Source organism: Danio aesculapii, chromosome 8 (assembly GCF_903798145.1).
Source record: "Danio aesculapii chromosome 8, fDanAes4.1, whole genome shotgun sequence".
In the NCBI taxonomy this organism is placed as follows: domain Eukaryota; kingdom Metazoa; phylum Chordata; class Actinopteri; order Cypriniformes; family Danionidae; genus Danio; species Danio aesculapii.
The window spans coordinates 51,927,443-51,946,230 of NC_079442.1; the positions used below are offsets into that span (position 1 = coordinate 51,927,443).

Here is an 18,788-nt window from a genome sequence, read left to right on the forward strand (position 1 = left end):
TTATAGGCCTCCATAGTATTTCTATGGAAGCCAATAGCTTGTTACCATTTAAAGGTGTGAATTTGTGCACAAATCTGTAATATCTCATAAAACACTTGTGAAAAAAGCAGTGTTTGCATCCAATGAGAAACAAAATAGTACAAAATCATCACTTCCAGATAAACTGGAGCAAATATCAGCCAGAGAAATGTAGTTTAGTGTGTTAGAGAAGCCACTGTGGTGTTTTTTTTTCTTTTCTATAAATGAGTTGCGCCTCAGAAGACGAAATGCAATGAACGCGGTGAATGCGGTGGCTTTTGGAGGCATGAGACGCACTCGAAGTGCGAGTTTATTCACTAAGTGAAGTTTATCTCTCAACTAATTTCAAGAGTTCACACTTAGCTGATGATTAATTCTAAGCTTGTTTGGCATGCTGTCCCGGGAGAGAGCCCTGAGCTCATAAGATCCTCGAGCCCGGGGCTCCCTCCCATTGCAAGGCGAGAGGAAAGTTTGAGCTCAGGTAGATCTCGAGAACTCCCCCGCTGTAATAATCAATGAACAGCCAGTGATTGCTCCTGAGAGATAACCATTTACTAGGAGCATGTCTATAGTGCCGGTTTGGATTAGTCAATTAACTTATGTTGCATGTTTTTTGGACGGTGGGAGGAAACCGGGGAACCCGGGGGAAACCCACGTGAGCACGGGGAGAAAATGCAAACTCCGCACAGAAATGTCTGCTGGTTTGGTAAAGCCTAGAACCAGAGACATTCTTGCTTTGAGGCAACAGTGCTAAGCACTGGGCCACCGTGTCACCCATCTAGGAAAAAGGAGGAGTATGGGGTGGATGGGGGGATTCTTCAAAACGAAGATAGCGGTGGTAAGTAACCCAGGGTATTTGTAGTAGCTTAGGAGTCGTCTGATTGGTGCATTGAGAATTGGATAATGCGGATCCAGCCGCTAGCAATCATAAGCACGTGATCCTCTCGAAATTAGTTTATAACTAAACTTCACTTCGAGAGGATCACATGCTTATGATTGACACGGCTGGCCCTGAGTCAAGCTAATGTACGAACCACCAATCAGACGATTCCTAACTCAGTATAAATAACCAAGCGTCTTACTTTTAGTCATCTTCGTCTTGAAGAATCCCCCCTTCCACCCCCTCTCCTCCTCTTTTTCTCTATAGGGCAGCACGGCGGCCCAGTGGCTAGCACTGTGGCCTCACAGCAAGAATGCCTCTGGCTCGGGTCTCTACCCGGCCAGATAGCGCTTCCATGTGGAGTTCATGTTCTCTCCGTGCTTGCGTGGGTTTTCCCCGGGTCCTCCGGTTTCCTCCCACAGTCCAAAAACATGAGACATAAGTAAATTGACTAAACCAAATCAGCACCATACTCAAATTCCACCAGCAACACAGGGGGAATTCTCGAGATCTACCTGAGCTCAAACTCCCCTCTCGCCCTGCAAACGGGAGGGAGCCCCGGGCTCGAGGATCTCATGAGCTTAGGGCTCTCTCCCTGGGACAGCATGCCAGACTAGCTTATTATTAATCATCAGCTAAGTGTGAACTCTTGAAATGTGTTTCCGCTGTGATTCATGCACGTTTTTTTCTTATCAGATAAATATCCTAGTTGTGCACACACACGTTTCTACACATTCATGCACAACTTTGCATTTCTTTTTTATGCAATATTCGAAAACATGTATGAAAGCATAGATAATGGCTGTTTTTCCCCAAGATTTTTCCCAAAAGATTGTCATTTGTGCGTGAACTATCCCTTTAAGTTCAGAGCATGTGTGTTTGCATTAGTCAGCACATTTCCACCATGCTCTAATGCCTTAGCTTTGTGCTTTACAGACACACTGAGACTTTGTTGGTTTAAGTCAGATTCCTCAAAGATTGCTAATAACTCACCAGGTATGCCAGTGCTGACGTTTACATCCTACTATAGGACGTTGCGATATTGAAGAGATACCATGCAAAATAATGCAATACAATGTTTTTTAAAAATTGTATAGCCAACACATGTTTCATATTATTGGGCTTTACTATTGCATAAAACAAATCAGATATGTTAACAATTATAACATACAGTTGAAGTCAGAATTATTCGCCCAAGTGTATTTCCCAAATGATGTTGAACAGATTCAGGAATTTTTCACAGTATTTCCTATAATCTTTTTTCTCCTGGAGAAAGTCTTTTTTATTTTATTATTTGTATTTGACTAGAATAAAAGCAGTTTTTAATTGTTTTAAAGCCAATTTAAGGTCAATATCATTAGCCCCCTTAAGCAATATTTGTTTTGGATTATCTCCAGAACAAACCACTGTTATACAATGACTTGCCTAATTACCCTAACTTTACCCTAATTAACCTAGTTAAGCCTTTAAATGTCACTTTAAGCTGAATACTAGTATCTTGAAGAATATCTAGTCTAATATTATTTACTGTCATCATGGGAAATATAAAAGAAATCAGTTATTAGACATGAGTTATTTAAACACACACACAGATTTCTGGACAAGAAAAGCAGCATGTCCATCTGCTTGGCTTCAGAAATGTGTGTTAAGTTAGCATGTAAATACCTTTCCTGATGTGCCGAACAGTCTTTCAGAGCGTGTGCTAGTGGCAGACAAACATGCTTTTGTATTAAATCACTCAAACCACTGCGGTATGTGTATTTGTGCTATTTTATATGTATTGCACAGCCCTAAGCCTAGTTTTGGCTTGTAAACAACAAGCAGTTGCTCTTATCCTGCATGTGTTCGCTCAGTGCTCGTATTTATCGAGAGCTCACAGATGGACTGATGCAGACAGATATATATGTATGAACACGCACACACACACTCTCTCTCTCTCTCTCTCTCTCTCTCTCTCTCTCTCTCTATCAATTCAATTATATTCAGACTTGCTTTATCGGCATTGCAATGTTTACATTAAATAGAACATGTGATAACAAATAGCAACGTAGTAACTTAGTAGTAACTGTCTCTCTCTCTCTCTGTTGTGAGACTTTTTCATTGGAAAAGCTTATTCTGGGCTTTAAGTATGTAAAGAAAAGGAGATTTCCTCATTAGTTGTTTAATTCTGTAATGGGACAGGCTAAACGGCTGTTTATATAAGCAGAAAAAAAGAAAATCTCCCTGTTTTAGTGTGGGTTTCCTCCAGGTGCTCCGGTTTCCCCCACAGTCCAAACACATGCGCTATAGGGGAGTTGATGAACTAAATTGGTCATAGTGTATGAGTGTGTGTGTGTGAGAGAGAGAGAGAGAGAGAATGAGAGTGTTTGGGTGTTTCCCAGTACTGGGTTGCAGCTGGAACAGCATCCGCTGCGTAAACATATGCTGGAATAGTTGGCGGTTCATTCCGCTGTTTGACCCGTAATAAATAAGGCACTAAGCCGGAGGAAAATTAACGAATAAAAAGAAAACAAGCATCTGTAGAATAATTTAGTAAACATGTACATGTAAATTACGTATATACAAAGTAAATAAGTAAATAAAATTAATAATAGCAATAAAATAAAGTATTTAAGACAATAAAATATTGCCCGTCCCCCAACCATTCAAACATAGGTGGGATTAGGATCGCTTTGTGACATCATAAAATGTTTGTAGTCCAAACGAGCTGTTCATTGTAGTTCTTTTTTTATTTAAGGTTTTTTATTTTATTTTTTTACTTTTTTTTAACTGAATATCTCCCTTTGGAGTGGACTGATCCACCGTGCCACCCCTATTTTTCACATAGTTTACATTATTGAAATAATTTTATTCCCAGCCTGACACAAACAGCTCCATTAGTTCTGGGTTTGATGAAGCCTCGCCATCCGGATAACTAAATGTGCTGTGATTGGTTAAAACGGTTTGGCCATGCCCCCTTTTGCCCAAACAGAAGAGTACTTCTCAAAGATCAAAACTCATCAGTGTTTTCAATGAAATTACGTTTATTTTGGGTTGCAGACATTTAAATACATGTATGTACAAGCCAAGTTAAACATTTATCGTTTGTAAATTCACACTGATCATCATTAAGATGTTTAAACAGCAAAAAATGCGTCCATACACACATTTGAGAATATCAAACATTTCACAATATTTAATTTGAGCCAAAAATATTGGTCAAGAGGATTGTGTTAAATCTTTTTACACACAAATATAGCAAGATATATCAGAGTGGGAACTTCATTATTTTGCCCCTCCCCCAACCATTCAAATTTCCATTGGTGGGATTTGTGACATCATAAATTGTTTGTAGTCCAAACGAGCTGTTCATTGTAGTTCTTGAAAAGGATTTTTTTAACTGAATATCTCCCTTTGGAGTGGACTGAGCCACCGTGCCACCCCTATTTTTCACATAGTTTACATTATTGAAATAATTTTATTCCCAGCCTGACACAAACGGCTCCATTAGTTCTGGGTTTGATGAAGCCTCGCCATCCGGAAAACTAAATGTGCTGTGATTGGTTAAAAGAGTTTAGCCATGCCCACTTTTGCCCAAACAGAAGAGTACTTCTCAAAGATCAAAACTCATCAGTGTTTTCAATGAAATTACGTTTATTTTGGGTTGCAGACATTTAAATACATGTATGAACAAGCCAAGCAAAACATTTATCGTTTGTAAATTCACACTGATCATCATTAAGATGTTTAAACAGCAAAAAATGCGTCCATACACACATTTGAGAATAGAAATATCAAATATTTCACAATATAATTAATTTGAGTTAAAAGTATTGGTCAAGAGGATTGAGTTAAATCTTTTTACACACAAATATAGCAAGATATATCAGAGTGGCAACTTTATTATTTTGCCCCTCCCCCAACCATTCAAGTTTCCATATGTGGGATTTGTGACATCATAAATTGTTTGTAGTCCAAACGAGCTGTTCATTGTAGTTCTTGAAAAGGTTTTTTTTAACTGAATATCTCCCTTTGGAGTGGGACTTTGAGATTTAGCATTTAGTAAACGTGTTAATACATAAAAACCTACACATTAAAAAAGTGAAAAAGCTTAAATTTAATTAAATTTGGGTTCGTTTTTAGAAAATATGTTTTATTTTGCTTCTCAAGCTGAATCAAATCTTGTTTTAAGAAGGTTTTGTTATTTAATAGGCAAAGAAATTAAATAAACATCTAAAAATAAATTATAAAATAACAACTATTTTGTACAGCAGTATTAGAACTGATCTTAGTTCTATTGTCAGATATAGACTGAGCCCTTGTTCCTGCAAATCGATTCTTTTCCTTTCCTAAGTTCAAAGTAGAGTGTATTGTCTGATATATATTGTACAATTGTAGTTTAGGTTTAGCCACATTATTATTTACCTCATTATTTGTTGGTATGTTTTTTTTATTTCACTGTATGTGCTGAAGTTGATTCTATCTATACTTTTGTAAAATATAATTGTATTTGTCTTTTTTTTTAACTGTAATTTGCCATAAAATAAGAAAGAAAAAAGAACTGATCTTATAATTTAGGTTTGATCTTATTTTAGGTTTTGCTTTTTTCTCTCTCTCTCTCTCTCTCTCTCTCTCTCTCTCTCTCTCTCTCTCTCTCTCTCTCTCTGTCTGTGCGCGCTGTGACTCAGCTTCACTCCTTTACAAGCTTTTGGACTCACTCATCACGTTTGCAGTAATCTATCCCTCTATTCTTCCCTCCCACATGTCTTCTGTCTGCTGGACAATGGAGCTCTGTTCTGCCTTTGGGGCCGATAGTAAGGATTGACTTTCACACAAACACACAAACCTGACTGTGGGCACTAAATGTTGCGCATTTTCACCATTTAAATTGGCAAATGTGCCACTATTTCTGCTTAAAACAACGTTAAGTGACAATTTATTTATTTTTGTTTGTTTATTTATTGACTTGTCTTTATTTTGAACTATTTAGCAATGCTCAACTTAATTTGTTTGTTTAAATTAAGCCCAAATAAATAGTTTGCAACCGCTTACCTTAAACAAATTGAGTACATCCAATGAATCATTTTGTTCAGTGTACAGTAAATGTGATTTGTTTTATTCCTTTGAAATATCCTCACACCTATTTTAGTGTAAATCTAGTACATTTTATGCTTTATATGTTGTAAAAATAGGGCTTTGATTTGACATGCATGGAACGAAAAATTTCGGTAACACTTTAGTTTAGGTCAAAATTCATACTATTAACTACTGGCTTATTACCTGCCTATTATTAAGTTATTAACTGTTCATTAGTAGTTATAGAATCAGAATCAGAAAGAGCTTTATTGCCAGGTATGTTCACACATATGAGGAATTTGTTTTGGTGACAGAGCTTCTACAGTGCAACAGCATTACAGAGACAGGACAAAAAACAGATAATAAATATATTTAAAAAAAAATACAAGAAGTGAATGCAAATATACAAATGGACAAGTGTATGTACATGTTTATTACTATATACAACGTTATATGAGCAGCTATTATGTGCAAATTGGCATGTAAAGTGTGTTAAATAAGTGTATATGTGTATAAAAGTGTATAGCAAGTAGTGATGTTGGTTTCGCAATTATTATCATCAAGTGTTCATGAGATGGATTGCCTGAGGGAAGAAACTGTTTCTGTGTCGGGCTGTTCTGGTGCGCAGTGCTCTGTAGCGTCGACCAAAAGGTAAAAGTTCAAAGAGGCAGTGTGCTGGGTGTGAGGGGTCCAGAGTGATTTTGGCAGCCCTTCTGATCGCTCTGGATAAGTACAGTTCTTGGGGAGTAGGAAGTATCAAGTATGATCTTACTCTGCTTCCCTAATCTTACCTAAAATCTGAAACTACCTAACAATTAATAAGCAGCTAACTAGTCATTTATTAAGCTAGTCGTGTTAGTTAATGATTTGTTAATACCGTGAATTGTGACCTAAACTAAAGTGTTGCCAAACTTTCTTACTCTCTATTTTTATGATTGCTAAATGCAAACATCTCAACGTCATTATTAAACCAGAATGCATTAACTTGAGAGGTATGACAGAAATTAAATGTGATTTTAATAAGAATACAGTATAAACTCAGGGTTGTCTTGTATTAGACTCAAACTTAAAGGCTTTCATGAAGTTTGGTTTTTGTTTAGGGGGGTTCTAGAATATGCTGACATCCATTGTGGTTTAAAAACATTATTTTTCACATTCATGCATTCATTTCCTTCAGCTTAGTCCCTTATTTATCAGAGGTTGCCACAGCAGAAACGCAGTGGCGCAGTAGGTAGTGCTGTCGCCTCACAGCAAGAAGGTCACTGGTTCGAGCCTCGATATATATATATATATATATATATATATATATATATATATATATATATATATATATATATATATATATATATATATATATATTGTGCAGCCCTGGTTTGTAGGATGTTTAAAAGGTTTTTGACAGGAAAGTAAATGGAAAGGAAGGACAAAAATACTCTTAAGTGTGAGGTTGTTGGCTGTCTGTGGTTTTATATTCCTGTGAGTCAGAAAGACAGAGTTCATAGTGACTCACTGAGAGTCGTTGCACTTTCTGAATGAGGTCAGATATTAAAGAAACAGAGGAGAACGGATAGACGGAGAGAAAGAAAAGTGGATGAAGATTTACAGCAGTGTTCCTGTATCAGCTCAGATCAGTTTGTGTTGAGTCTGGTTGTGTTTTGTTGGGGGTTGTGTGTGTGTGTGTGTGTGTGTGCGTGTGTGTGTGTGTGTGTGTGTTTTTTCTCTCTCATGTCAGTGGGTCCATATGTTTCCTGGACAAAAAGCCACACCCACAATGCAAACTGTGTTAACTAACCACTACATTGAGGGCTGACTTTAAATGCATGAGTTTTTATGAGTGCAATTAATGCCAACTTGGTCACAGATGGTATTTTCATGACAAATAATTGTGAAGATTAATGAGATTCTGATAAATGTTTAAAGGGATAGTTCGCGCAAAAATGCACATTTTTCCTCATCATTTACTCAGGTGGTTGTAAACTTTTATGAGTTTCTTCTGTTGAACACAAAAGAAGATATTCTGAAGAATGTTGGGGAACAAACAGCCATTGACATCCATAGTAGGAACAAAAAATACTATGGAAGCCCTTTTTTTGTTTGGACTGTGGGAAAACCGGAGCAGTTGGAGGAAACCCATGCCAACACGGGGAGAACATGCAAACTCCACACAGAAATGCCAACTGACCAAGCCGGGGCTTAAACCAGCGACCTTCTTGCTGTAAGGCAACAGTGCTTTTCCTAAAACGAGATCATATATTTGCCTGTCTAGAAAACGTTTCTTGATTTAAGAAGTTTTAGATAATTGGACTAAAAATAAGACTAAAAATCTAATGTAGATTGTGTCAAAGCAGCTTCACATAGAAGATCATAGTAAATTGAAACAGCGTCAGTTCAGTTCTCAGTGTTTAAGATCAGTTCAGTTCAGTGTGGTTTAATAATCACTACTGAGGGTTCAAACACTGAAGAGCAGATCCATCGGTGCGCAGCTCTACAGATCCCGAACCATGCAAGCCAATGGCGACAGTGGCGAGGAAAAAACTTCACCAATTGGCGAAAGTGAAGGATAAAAAAACCTCGAGAGAAACCAGGCTCAGTTGGGCACGACCATTTCACCTATGGCCAAACGTCTTGTGCAGAGCTGCAGTCTAGGCGCTGGAGAATGCTGGATAATGCTGGACCTCAGCGAAGACTCGTCTGTCCCTGGAGCATCACAGTAATCAGTCTCATGCTTCCACTCCTCCATGACCACCACAGCAGCTGCTCAGGATACGGCCTGGTCCAGGATTATGGAAACCTTGGGATCATCTCGTCGCTGGTCTTGGATCGAATCAGTGACACTGCATAGTCTGAGGGCCTCAGGATGAGTTACCCCAAGTGGAAATAGAGAGTAATTAGCGTAGCTGCTGTTCATAGTGTATATAAACAAGTTGCAAAAACCTGCGTGGAGCACATTCATGTATCATACTTCTAAGTGGTGCACTAAGTGTATGCTTTACTAAAAAGATAGGTCTTTAATCTAGTTTTGAACTGAGAGAGTGTGTCTGAGCCTTGGACGTTATCAGGAAGGCTATTCCAGAGTTTAGGAGCCATAAATGAGAAGGCTCGACCTCCTTTACTCGACTTTGCTATTCTAAGTACTATCAGAAGCCCTGAGTTTTGATATCTTATAGAGCGGGTTGGATTGTAGCGAGACAGAAGATTGGTTAGATAAACAGGAGCTAGATTATTTAAAGCTTTATATGTAAGAAGCAATATTTTAAATTCAATACGAAACTTAACAGGCAGCCAGTGTAAGGAGGATAAAAATGGGGTGATGTGATCAAATTTTCTAGACCTGGTAAGAACTCTGGCAGCTGCATTTTGCACTAGCTGAAGTTTGTTAATAGAGGATGCTGGGCAGCCAGCAAACAGTGCATTACAGTAATCCAGCCTAGAGGTCATAAAAGCATGGACTAGCTTTTCTGCATCTGAGATGGATGGCATACTTCGTAACTTGTATGATTGGGGATTTTTCTGTCTAGGAAAAACATCTGCGTGTAAATCGACGTACAGCTGTGTTTCTGTAATTCACCCTTCAGGGATTTTCCTGCTTTAATCAGTCAGCATTAATCCAGAAATGACTGTAAAAATAAAAGTGTGTTATTGTTGCCCTGAGGAATAGTTCAACTCAGACATGTTCATTCGTAGTTTGGCAGACTAGTATATTCTGTTCTTTCTGTTTAAAGATCAGCTCTTTTAAAGATGTTTTCATCCATTTAATTACACACACTGTGCACAGAGTTTGCTGTCTTCATTCAAACATTTTCCCACAGTTTATTTCTGAACTTCTGAAAGATTCTACTGAAAGATTTTTTCACTGGCAAATGCATAACTTTTGTTCAGAAACGCTTCATTGTTTTCTCAGTTACTCACACACTTTATTTGTGTTTTCAAGGCCCTACCTCTTACAGGAAGAGAGCAATAAACTTCCTGTCCAGCTTCATCGCACACACACATACGCACACACTCACTCTTTCTCTCTCACACACACAAATATGCTTACACACTCTGGGGGTACTCACACTAGGTACATTTGCCATGAATCATGCGGAAGCACGATTGTGCCCCCTCCCCTCTCCCCCTCGGCCTGCACTCACCTCATCTTTACCTTCCGAAACGGAGCACTCTTACATCAACGATGATGCGACTGTTCAGTTTAACAGAAGAGAAGCGCTCTCACTCAGCAAAGTGGACATCATTTTGGTTGTTTGGGATGCAGTGACACGCAGTCAAATATAACTATACCCAGGGGCGGACTGGGAAAGCTTTTTCCACCGGGCGAAAGTTAAAGGTAGTCAGGCCACATCGGATGCGATCTAGAAAGTGATGGTGCGGCAGGCCTCACGGTGGCAGGCCAGATTGACCGCCAGGCCACCGGGAAATGTCCCGCTGCTCCCTATTGCCAGTCCGCCCCTGAATATACCACTCATAAATGTTCATAAAGTCCTCATGCTGCAGGTATCAGGAGGTTTGCTGAAGGTGCAGCTGTTGTGCAGTGAGGGGTTTGTGTGTGTAATAAACTATGAGGGGTTTGTGTGTGTAATAAACTATAACAGTTTGCGTTCTTTAAACAGAAAGAATGATTAATAAATCCATGTGAAACAATCCCCTTAATAGTGACGTTGCATCTTCAGGCTCAGGCACAATTTGCACTCACACTACAAGCGTACCGCGCCAAAGCCCAACCGAACCACGCTCTGGCACACCTCTTCCAACCGGGCCAGGGCCGGCCAACTGAACCGTGCCTGAGCCTGATTCAGAGCACTAGGGTTGGGCGATGTCAACCAATTTGGCATGGTACGATGTCTAATGTGAAACATCGCGATAGACGATGACATCGTCGTCATAGGTGGAGTGAATTAATTATTTAAGAATAAATAATTCATAACGAATTAATGATTAGTAGCCTACCGTTTCAACTACTCGCATGGTCTTAGTTTTACCCATGACCAAATTATATATAAATTAAGGTAAGTTTCACACAAATGACCACCTGTCAATCACTTTTTCCGCAGGACGCTAGCATGAATAGTCAGAGTGATCTGTGTCGTTATAATGGGGTCCACAAACTTGGTCGGTAATAAAGATGCACAACCAACAAGAACCAACCAACAGTATCTGAGGATTACACTTAAATTACCAAGTACAAGTGTGAAAGTGAAAGATTGAAGCAGTGTACTGAAGCTGTGACACGTTACCAGATAGATTCAAAAGACAGAAGAGTCGTTAGATAGAGACAAGATGAATTAAATATCACGTTTAACAACTATAGCGAGACGTGATCCAGGGGGACATCCTTGATGACTTTTCCGACTTGCACTGCTCTCTGGAGCTCAGACAAGCACATGAGAGCGAGTGTGGCTGTGTCTATGTGTGTGTGTGACAGCATCGTGTTGTCTATCGACCCAACCTTAACTCGCACTTCTCAAATGATCTGGGAAACGCACACACACAGTGGTGCATATGGGCATGTGTAATGTGGCCGATTGCCCAGGGCGGCATCTTGCTAGGAGCGGCATGGAGTCCCCCCAAACCCCCTCTTCACTTTTGTCAGCATATTTCGTCTCTGTGTTGTGGTCAGAGTTGTGTCTCTGCTGTATTTCCACACAGAACAGCAGAAAAACAGATCATCAAGCCATTAAACACTTTCTTTACTCACACTAAATTATGTATTTTATTTAAAATTGTTTTTATAAGACTTTCAATTTAATGCAATGACTTACATTAAAGAGTTCACACTTAGCTGATGATTGATTATAAATCTTGTTTGGCATGCTGTCCCGGGAGAGAGCTCTGAGCTCATAAGGTCCTCAAGCATGAGGCTCCCTCCCATTTGCAAGGCGAGAGGGGAGTTTGAGCTAATGAACAGATAGTGATTGCTTTTACGAGATACTTACTAGGAGCATGTCTATGGTGCCGATATGGATTAGTCACTTAACTTAAGTTGCATGTTTTTGGATGGTGGGAGGAAACCGGGGAACCCAGGGGAAACCCACGTGAGCACGGGGAGAATGTGTAAACTCCACACAGAAACGTCGGCTGGCTTGGTAAGGACTAGAACCAATGACGTTCTTGCTGTGAGGCAACAACCGTGCTGCCCATCTAGAAAAGGTGGAGGAATAGGGGTGGAAGGGGGGATTCTTCAAAATGAAGATGGCTGTTATATGCAACTTAGGGTATTTAAAGTGGCTTAGGAATCGTCTGATTGGTGAATCATAAATTGAATATTGCGGGACCGGCCGAAAGCAATCATAAGCATGTGATCCTCTTGAAATTAGTTTATGAATAAACTTCACTATGGCGATTTAAAAAAACAAAACTAACAAAAAAACAATAAAATAACCACACTTTATTGACAGTAAACGAGTCGAGAGACATCAGTTTACCTGCACAGTACACTCTCAGAAATAAAGATACTCGAGCTGTCACTGGGGTGGTATCTTTTTAAAAGGTCTGCATTTGTACTTAAAGGGTCCATATTGGTACCTCAAAAGTATATATTACTACCTAAAAATTTTAAGAGGAACATATTTGTACTTTTTAGGTAGTAATATGTACACTTGAGGTATTAATATGGACCATGTAGGTACAAATTTGTACCTTTTGAAAAGGTACCACCTTAGTGACAGCTTGCGTACCTTATTTTCTAAGAGGAAATGTAGTTTTCTCTAAGGAAATGGATATGAAACAAATATATAGAAAGAAAAATCGCTGTCAAAATACTCAACAGCAATATTGCATATTTTCCAAGCACTGCTCAGCCCTAGTTTTAAGAGAAATGTCTTTAGAATATTAAAAACAACACATTGGTATTGCCATTACTGCCATTATGCTTTACAAAAAATCCAGTGATCAATAACATAATGCATGAGTGTTTGTTTGCAGGAGATTACAGAGATCTTCAGGAGAGCATGAATTTATTACTGAACCTGCTGCTGCTTCTGTCTGCTCTGAGCTGTGCTGCAGATCCCACAGTAAGTGTGTGTGTATGTGTGTGTGTGTGTGTGCGTGCGTGTGTGTGTGTGCGATATGTATTAGTGAGTCTGATTATTAATGTATGACTAACATTCTGCGTCTCTGTTAGGAGCTGCATGACAGACAAAAAAGAGGAACTCGCAATTATAGAGGTGAGATTTATTCAGACCGTGTTTGTTTTCGTCCTTCTGAAAACTCTCTCATATACAGCTCATATTATTTCTGCAGTAGGCTCCTGTGCTAAGAGCAGATGTCCTGTGCTAATAACGTATATGGAACACAACATTTATCTTGTATGCTTAACTATTGTAGGTTTCTGCTTTCTGTATATTTGTTAAATGTCAACACGTAGTCTGCATTCAAATTAATTCCACCAATTACAGCGGATAAAGTGCGGCAAATGAAATCTTTAGCTCCGCCTACTAGATGGAAATGTTTCTAAAATAGAAGTTTTTGCACGTCACCGTTGCAGATTGTTAGGACAAAAACTCCTTTTAACATGGAAAAGATAGCTTTTATCGTGTGTTGCTGAAGCTCATTATGTGTATTTAGGACACGGTCAAGTTACAGGCCCCTGATGTTTGTCCTCTGTTTGTTTCTGTCCGTCTGATGTGGAGGAGAACTTTGAGTCATTTAATCTGCATCTGTACATGATTACAATCATTATGTGTTCATTTAATTTTGTGTGTGTGTGCGTGTGTGTGTGTGTGTGTCAGAAGCGTGTGTCGACTCTAATTCGGCTGCGGTCAGGGATGTTGGTGTGACGTGGCTGCGATGGAAAGGACTGAAAGTCGAGTTCTGCCGCTGTGCGTTACGAGGAAGAGCTCGCTGTCATGAGGTCCCTGTGACTAGTAAGTAACCATACACACACATACACAGAAGCACACACACCTACCATAAAGATTATTACAAACACCGATGGCTGTATTGAGTTACAAATAAACTATTTACTGTAGTTAAATTAATATTTGAAAAATAAATAGTTGATAAATATATATATATAAAAAAATTATAAATATATATATATATATATATATATATATATATATATATATATATATATATATATATATATATATATATATATATATATATATATATAAACAACAGTTCTGTCTGGTTCTTGAATCTGATTGGCTGATAGCTGTGCAATATTCTGCAATAACAGCACTTGTCCAGCCTCTTCACCTTTTACCCTTGTGTATTACTCCGCCCACATACAGCAACAAGCAGAGGACACTCTACAGTTTGACAAATATTCCTGCTGTTGGACAACATAATGCACTTTTGAAGCTTTTTTTAGTCGAGAAAGTAGTTGTTTAGATTGCAACTATGCAGTTTATTCATTAGGATAGTGCCTATTTTAAAATATTTATAATTTCTGAGAGATTATTTCTGAGATAATTTAGCATGTCATTGAGCAGACCGCAGATGTTGTCCATCCACAAGATGGTGACAGAGACCGCATAATAAGCCCTTAGAAGATAAAAACAGCATAATTTTTAACTACAGCTGATCAAATCATTATTAAACAGGTAAATGACATTCTAAGTCGATCTCTCTCTTTTGTATGTTGTAGTGCTGTGTTTATACCATATAATTGTAGTGTTTTGTAGTGTTTAGCATTTTTCCTTATTGCAAACACAGCAGTTTTCTGGTAGTGATTGCGTTGGTTTGGCTTTTTCGGCGATAATTATTGTGATCTCCCGATTGCAACCCTAAATATATACTGGAAAATCTCTGTAGACTGATGGCATTTCATGCCGTTCAGCTTTTATAATCTTTAAAATGTGTGCAAAATCCCGTTTTGTCATCACTTTAGACATTACGCTACAGAATCATCCAAACACTAGCTCTAGAATGGTATGTGTGAATAAGCAATGGCTTCTGTTCTTCTGACCTCAGCTGCAGAGGTGAATAAACGGCGGAAGAAAGTAGTTCCTCATACAAAAGGATTTTGAGACTCTCCGTGTTTGATTCACTTTTTTATATACACGATTATGCCGTCAAATTGTTGTATAAACACTATCACACGAGTAGCAGTGCCGATATACAGCCACATCGCACTGCTACTCATGTGATATTGCTCATTTGTAAAATAATTGCAATTTTAGACCATTTATATCCATCAAAGTATTTTTTATTAAACAGATACATCCATTAAAATAAGAGTTTAGTCACTGAACATCTTCAGGAATAATGCATTCAAATGAAAATGAGTTATTGCAAAAGAAAAATGACAAAATACAACTAAACTTAACTACTTAACTAACCTAACAACTAAATTAGATCTTTTATGTTTCTCTTGATTTTTCCTGTTTGCTCATTTTATTTAGTATTTTTCCCAGTCATATTAATTTGTGAGTGCTCATTGTTTTTTGTTAAATTAGTTCCTGTTTTGTTTTTAGTACTGACTAATGTATATGCACAAATATATTATTGCAAAGCACCCTATAGAAAATATGAATGCAATAGAGAGATCTGTACTCATTTACATTCTGGGAAATAAGTATTGAACACGTCACCATTTTTCTCAGAAAACATATTTCTAAAGCTGCTGTTGACTTAAAATGTTCACCAGATGTTGATAACCAAAGAAATCCATCTATGCAAAGGAAACAAATCTAATTAGTTTACAAATGAAGTTATGTGTAATAAAATGAAATGATGCAGGGAAAAAGTACTGAACACATGAAGAAAGGGAGCTGTAGTTTGGCAGTGAAGGCTCAGACAGCAGCTGAAATCTCTCAGTAGTTCTTCAGCAACCCTCTGCCCTTTCCCAGTGTAAATGAATATCAGCTGCTTCAGTCCAACATCTACATTAGCAGGAGGATGAAGATGAAACCAGGGTGGACATTTCAGAAGACAATGATCCAAAACACAGCCAAAGAGACTCTCAGATTCTTTCAGAGAAAGAAAATCAAGCTGTAGAATGGCCCAGCCAATCACCTGACCCCAATCCAATAGAGAATACAGAACAAAGCTCAGATTTGATAGACGAGACCCACAGAACCATCAAGATTTAGACACTTTAATGCATGTGACTTCATTCTCCATATGAGAGGCGTCTTTAAGCTGCAGCACCAAAACAGCCTTTTGTGTATATAAAGTATTAAACACATTTCAGCAGTTCAGTGCTTTCCCCTTCTGTCATTTCAGTTTTATTACACACAACTCATTTTATTTTTATGCGTGTATTGTTTGGGTTTTTACCAAAATCTGCTTCAATTCCATATCAACAGCTCCTTTAGAAATATTATTCCCAGGAATAAACATGACAGTGTGTTCAATACTTGTTTTCCCCGCTGTATGCTGAGCTCTGTATAATATATAAGTGTCTTTTTCGTGTGTTTATTGGAGGAAACACATTTGTGCAGCACCACCTGTTTTCATTTCTCCTCATGAGTCACTTTCTGAAGCAGATCCAGAATATTTGCTCTGAATATATCATGGAAAAATCACTGGAATTAAAAACACGTGTCATTTATTTGAGTTACGACACTGTATTATAACCATTAAAACCTGACCGCAATTTATTGATCCGCATGCTGTAAAACTTGTTCTATTTCTAATAATAAAGTGATGTAATAATCATTATGCAAACCGCTTTACACCCAATTAATTACGCTTACCAAATATTTAGGTAGTGGACTTACAATAGTGTTTGACCACAGCGGTGTCTGACGTCAGTGATTTGCTCATAAACAGTCCTCCGGTTATGATGGCACACGTTTTATTCTGTTTTTCTTGTGTTTCGCAGAATGTTTCGTGTCTAAGTGTTATAATGGAGGGACCTGTAAAGAAGCGCTTTACTCCAGTGACTTCATCTGCCAGTGTCCGCCCGGCTTTACAGGCACACAGTGTGAAATCAGTGAGTTGAAAAATACATATTCATTAGTATTAATACTGCTGATCATCAATATGTTTAGATATCTGAGCAGACTCCCAGCTTCTTGTTAGGGATGCTCATTTTGATCAACAGTAAGAGCAATTAATGCAATCAGCTAAAGGTTTCAAATGTAATTTGAGTCATATTAAATGTTTTTATTTCAAGCTGTTTTTTTAGGCAGGGCAAGTTTATTTCTATAGCACATTTCATACAGAATGGAAATTCAAAGTACTTTACATAAACAAGAGTAAAAGAGACTAGAAAATAAAAACAACTAATAATAATAGTGATTAAAAACAGATTTAAATGTGTTAAACAGGTTATAAAAGAATAAAAAAGAAGAGAAAGACATAATAGTGTGATCTGTGGGACGTAGCACAGTGCTCATTCAGTAAAGGCACAGCTAAACAGATGTGTTTTCAGGCTTGATGTGAATGTGCCTAATGGTGGAGCACATCTGATCATTTCTGGAAGCTGATTCTAGCAGTAGGGGGCGCTGTTAGTAGCTAAAGACAGATTCACCCTGCTTTGATTAATTTACTTGATCCTAAAGATCTGAGTGATCTGAGGTCTGTATTCAGTGAGCATATTTGTAATGTATTGAGCTCCTAGGCCATTTAGTGATTTATAGAGCAGTAATAATACTTTAAAATCTATTCTGAATGTAACTGGGAGCCAGTGTAAAGACTTGAGGACAGGTGTGATGTGCTCTGATTTCCTGCTTCTGGTCAGAATCCTGGCCACAGCGTTCTGGATGAGCTCATTACAGTAATCCACCCTGCTGCTGATAAAAGCATGATCAAGTTTCTCTAAGTCTTCACTGTAAACAAAGCATCTAATTCTTGCAATGTCTTTGAGATGATAGTATGCTGATTTACTTACTGCTTTGACATGACTACTGAAACTCAGTCACACCAAGATTCTAAACTTTCATGTTTGCTGTGTGAAGAAAGAAATCTGCTAGACATATCAGTCATTATTTGATAGTGTTTATGAAACATCAGTCACATAGAACAAGAGAAAACTAAATCTGAAAATAAGTAGGCCTATCTATAAAACATATATCTATATATAAAACATATATCTATCTATAAAAACAAAGAACACAAAGCTATATAATTATTCAACAAAAATAATTATAACAATATACTATATTCATTTGCTTGTCGTAGGCTATTATGAAATGAGAATAAAGGTAAAGTTATAAACAGTGGAAAATTTCATACAGTTGAAGTCAGAATTATTAGCCCCCCATTGAATTATTTTTTCTTTTTTTAAATATTTCCCAAATGATGTTTAACAGAGCAAGGAAATTTTCACAGTATGTCTGATAATATTTTTTCTTCTGGAGAAAGTCTTATTTGTTTTATTTCAGCTAGAATAAAAGCAGTTTTTAATTTTTTAAACACCATTTTAAGGACAATATTATTAGCCCCTTTAAGCTACATTTTTTGACAGTCTACAGAACAAACCATCATTATACAATAACTTGCCTAATTACCCTAACCTGCCTAATTAACCTAATTAACCTAGTTAAGCCTTTAAATGTGACTTTAAGCTGTATAGAAGTGTCTTGAAGAATATCTAGTCTAATATTATTTACTGTCATCATGGCAAAGATAAAATAAATCAGTTATTAGAAATGAGTTATTAAAACTATTATGATTAGAAATGTGCTGAAAAAATCTTACAAAATAAACAGAGGGGCTAATAATTCAGGGGTGCTAATAATTCTGACTTCAACTGTATGTTTTTAAAATGTTGTTTGAGGGAACTGTGGTGTTTATGTGTTTATTATTAGTATTATTATTATCTGTAGTAGTAGTAGTTCATGCATTCATTTTCTTTTCTGCTTAGTCCCTTTATTAATCCGGGGTCGCCGCAGCGGAATGAACCGCCAACTTATCCAGCACATGTTTTACGCAGCGGATGCCC

The 18,788-nt window shown here is 37.7% G+C and overlaps 1 protein-coding gene across 1 annotated transcript in view; it reads left to right on the top strand.

Moving 5' to 3' along the window:
• Window positions 1-18,788, top strand: part of plat (plasminogen activator, tissue) — a 48,273-nt gene that overhangs the window by 5,542 nt on the left and 23,943 nt on the right. Inside the window, exons 2-5 of the mRNA XM_056464171.1 lie at window positions 12,875-12,963; window positions 13,074-13,116; window positions 13,681-13,815; window positions 16,725-16,835. Of these exons, the coding sequence (XP_056320146.1) occupies window positions 12,901-12,963; window positions 13,074-13,116; window positions 13,681-13,815; window positions 16,725-16,835 (352 nt within the window). The 5' untranslated portion in view covers window positions 12,875-12,900. The remainder of the gene's footprint in view (window positions 1-12,874; window positions 12,964-13,073; window positions 13,117-13,680; window positions 13,816-16,724; window positions 16,836-18,788) is intronic.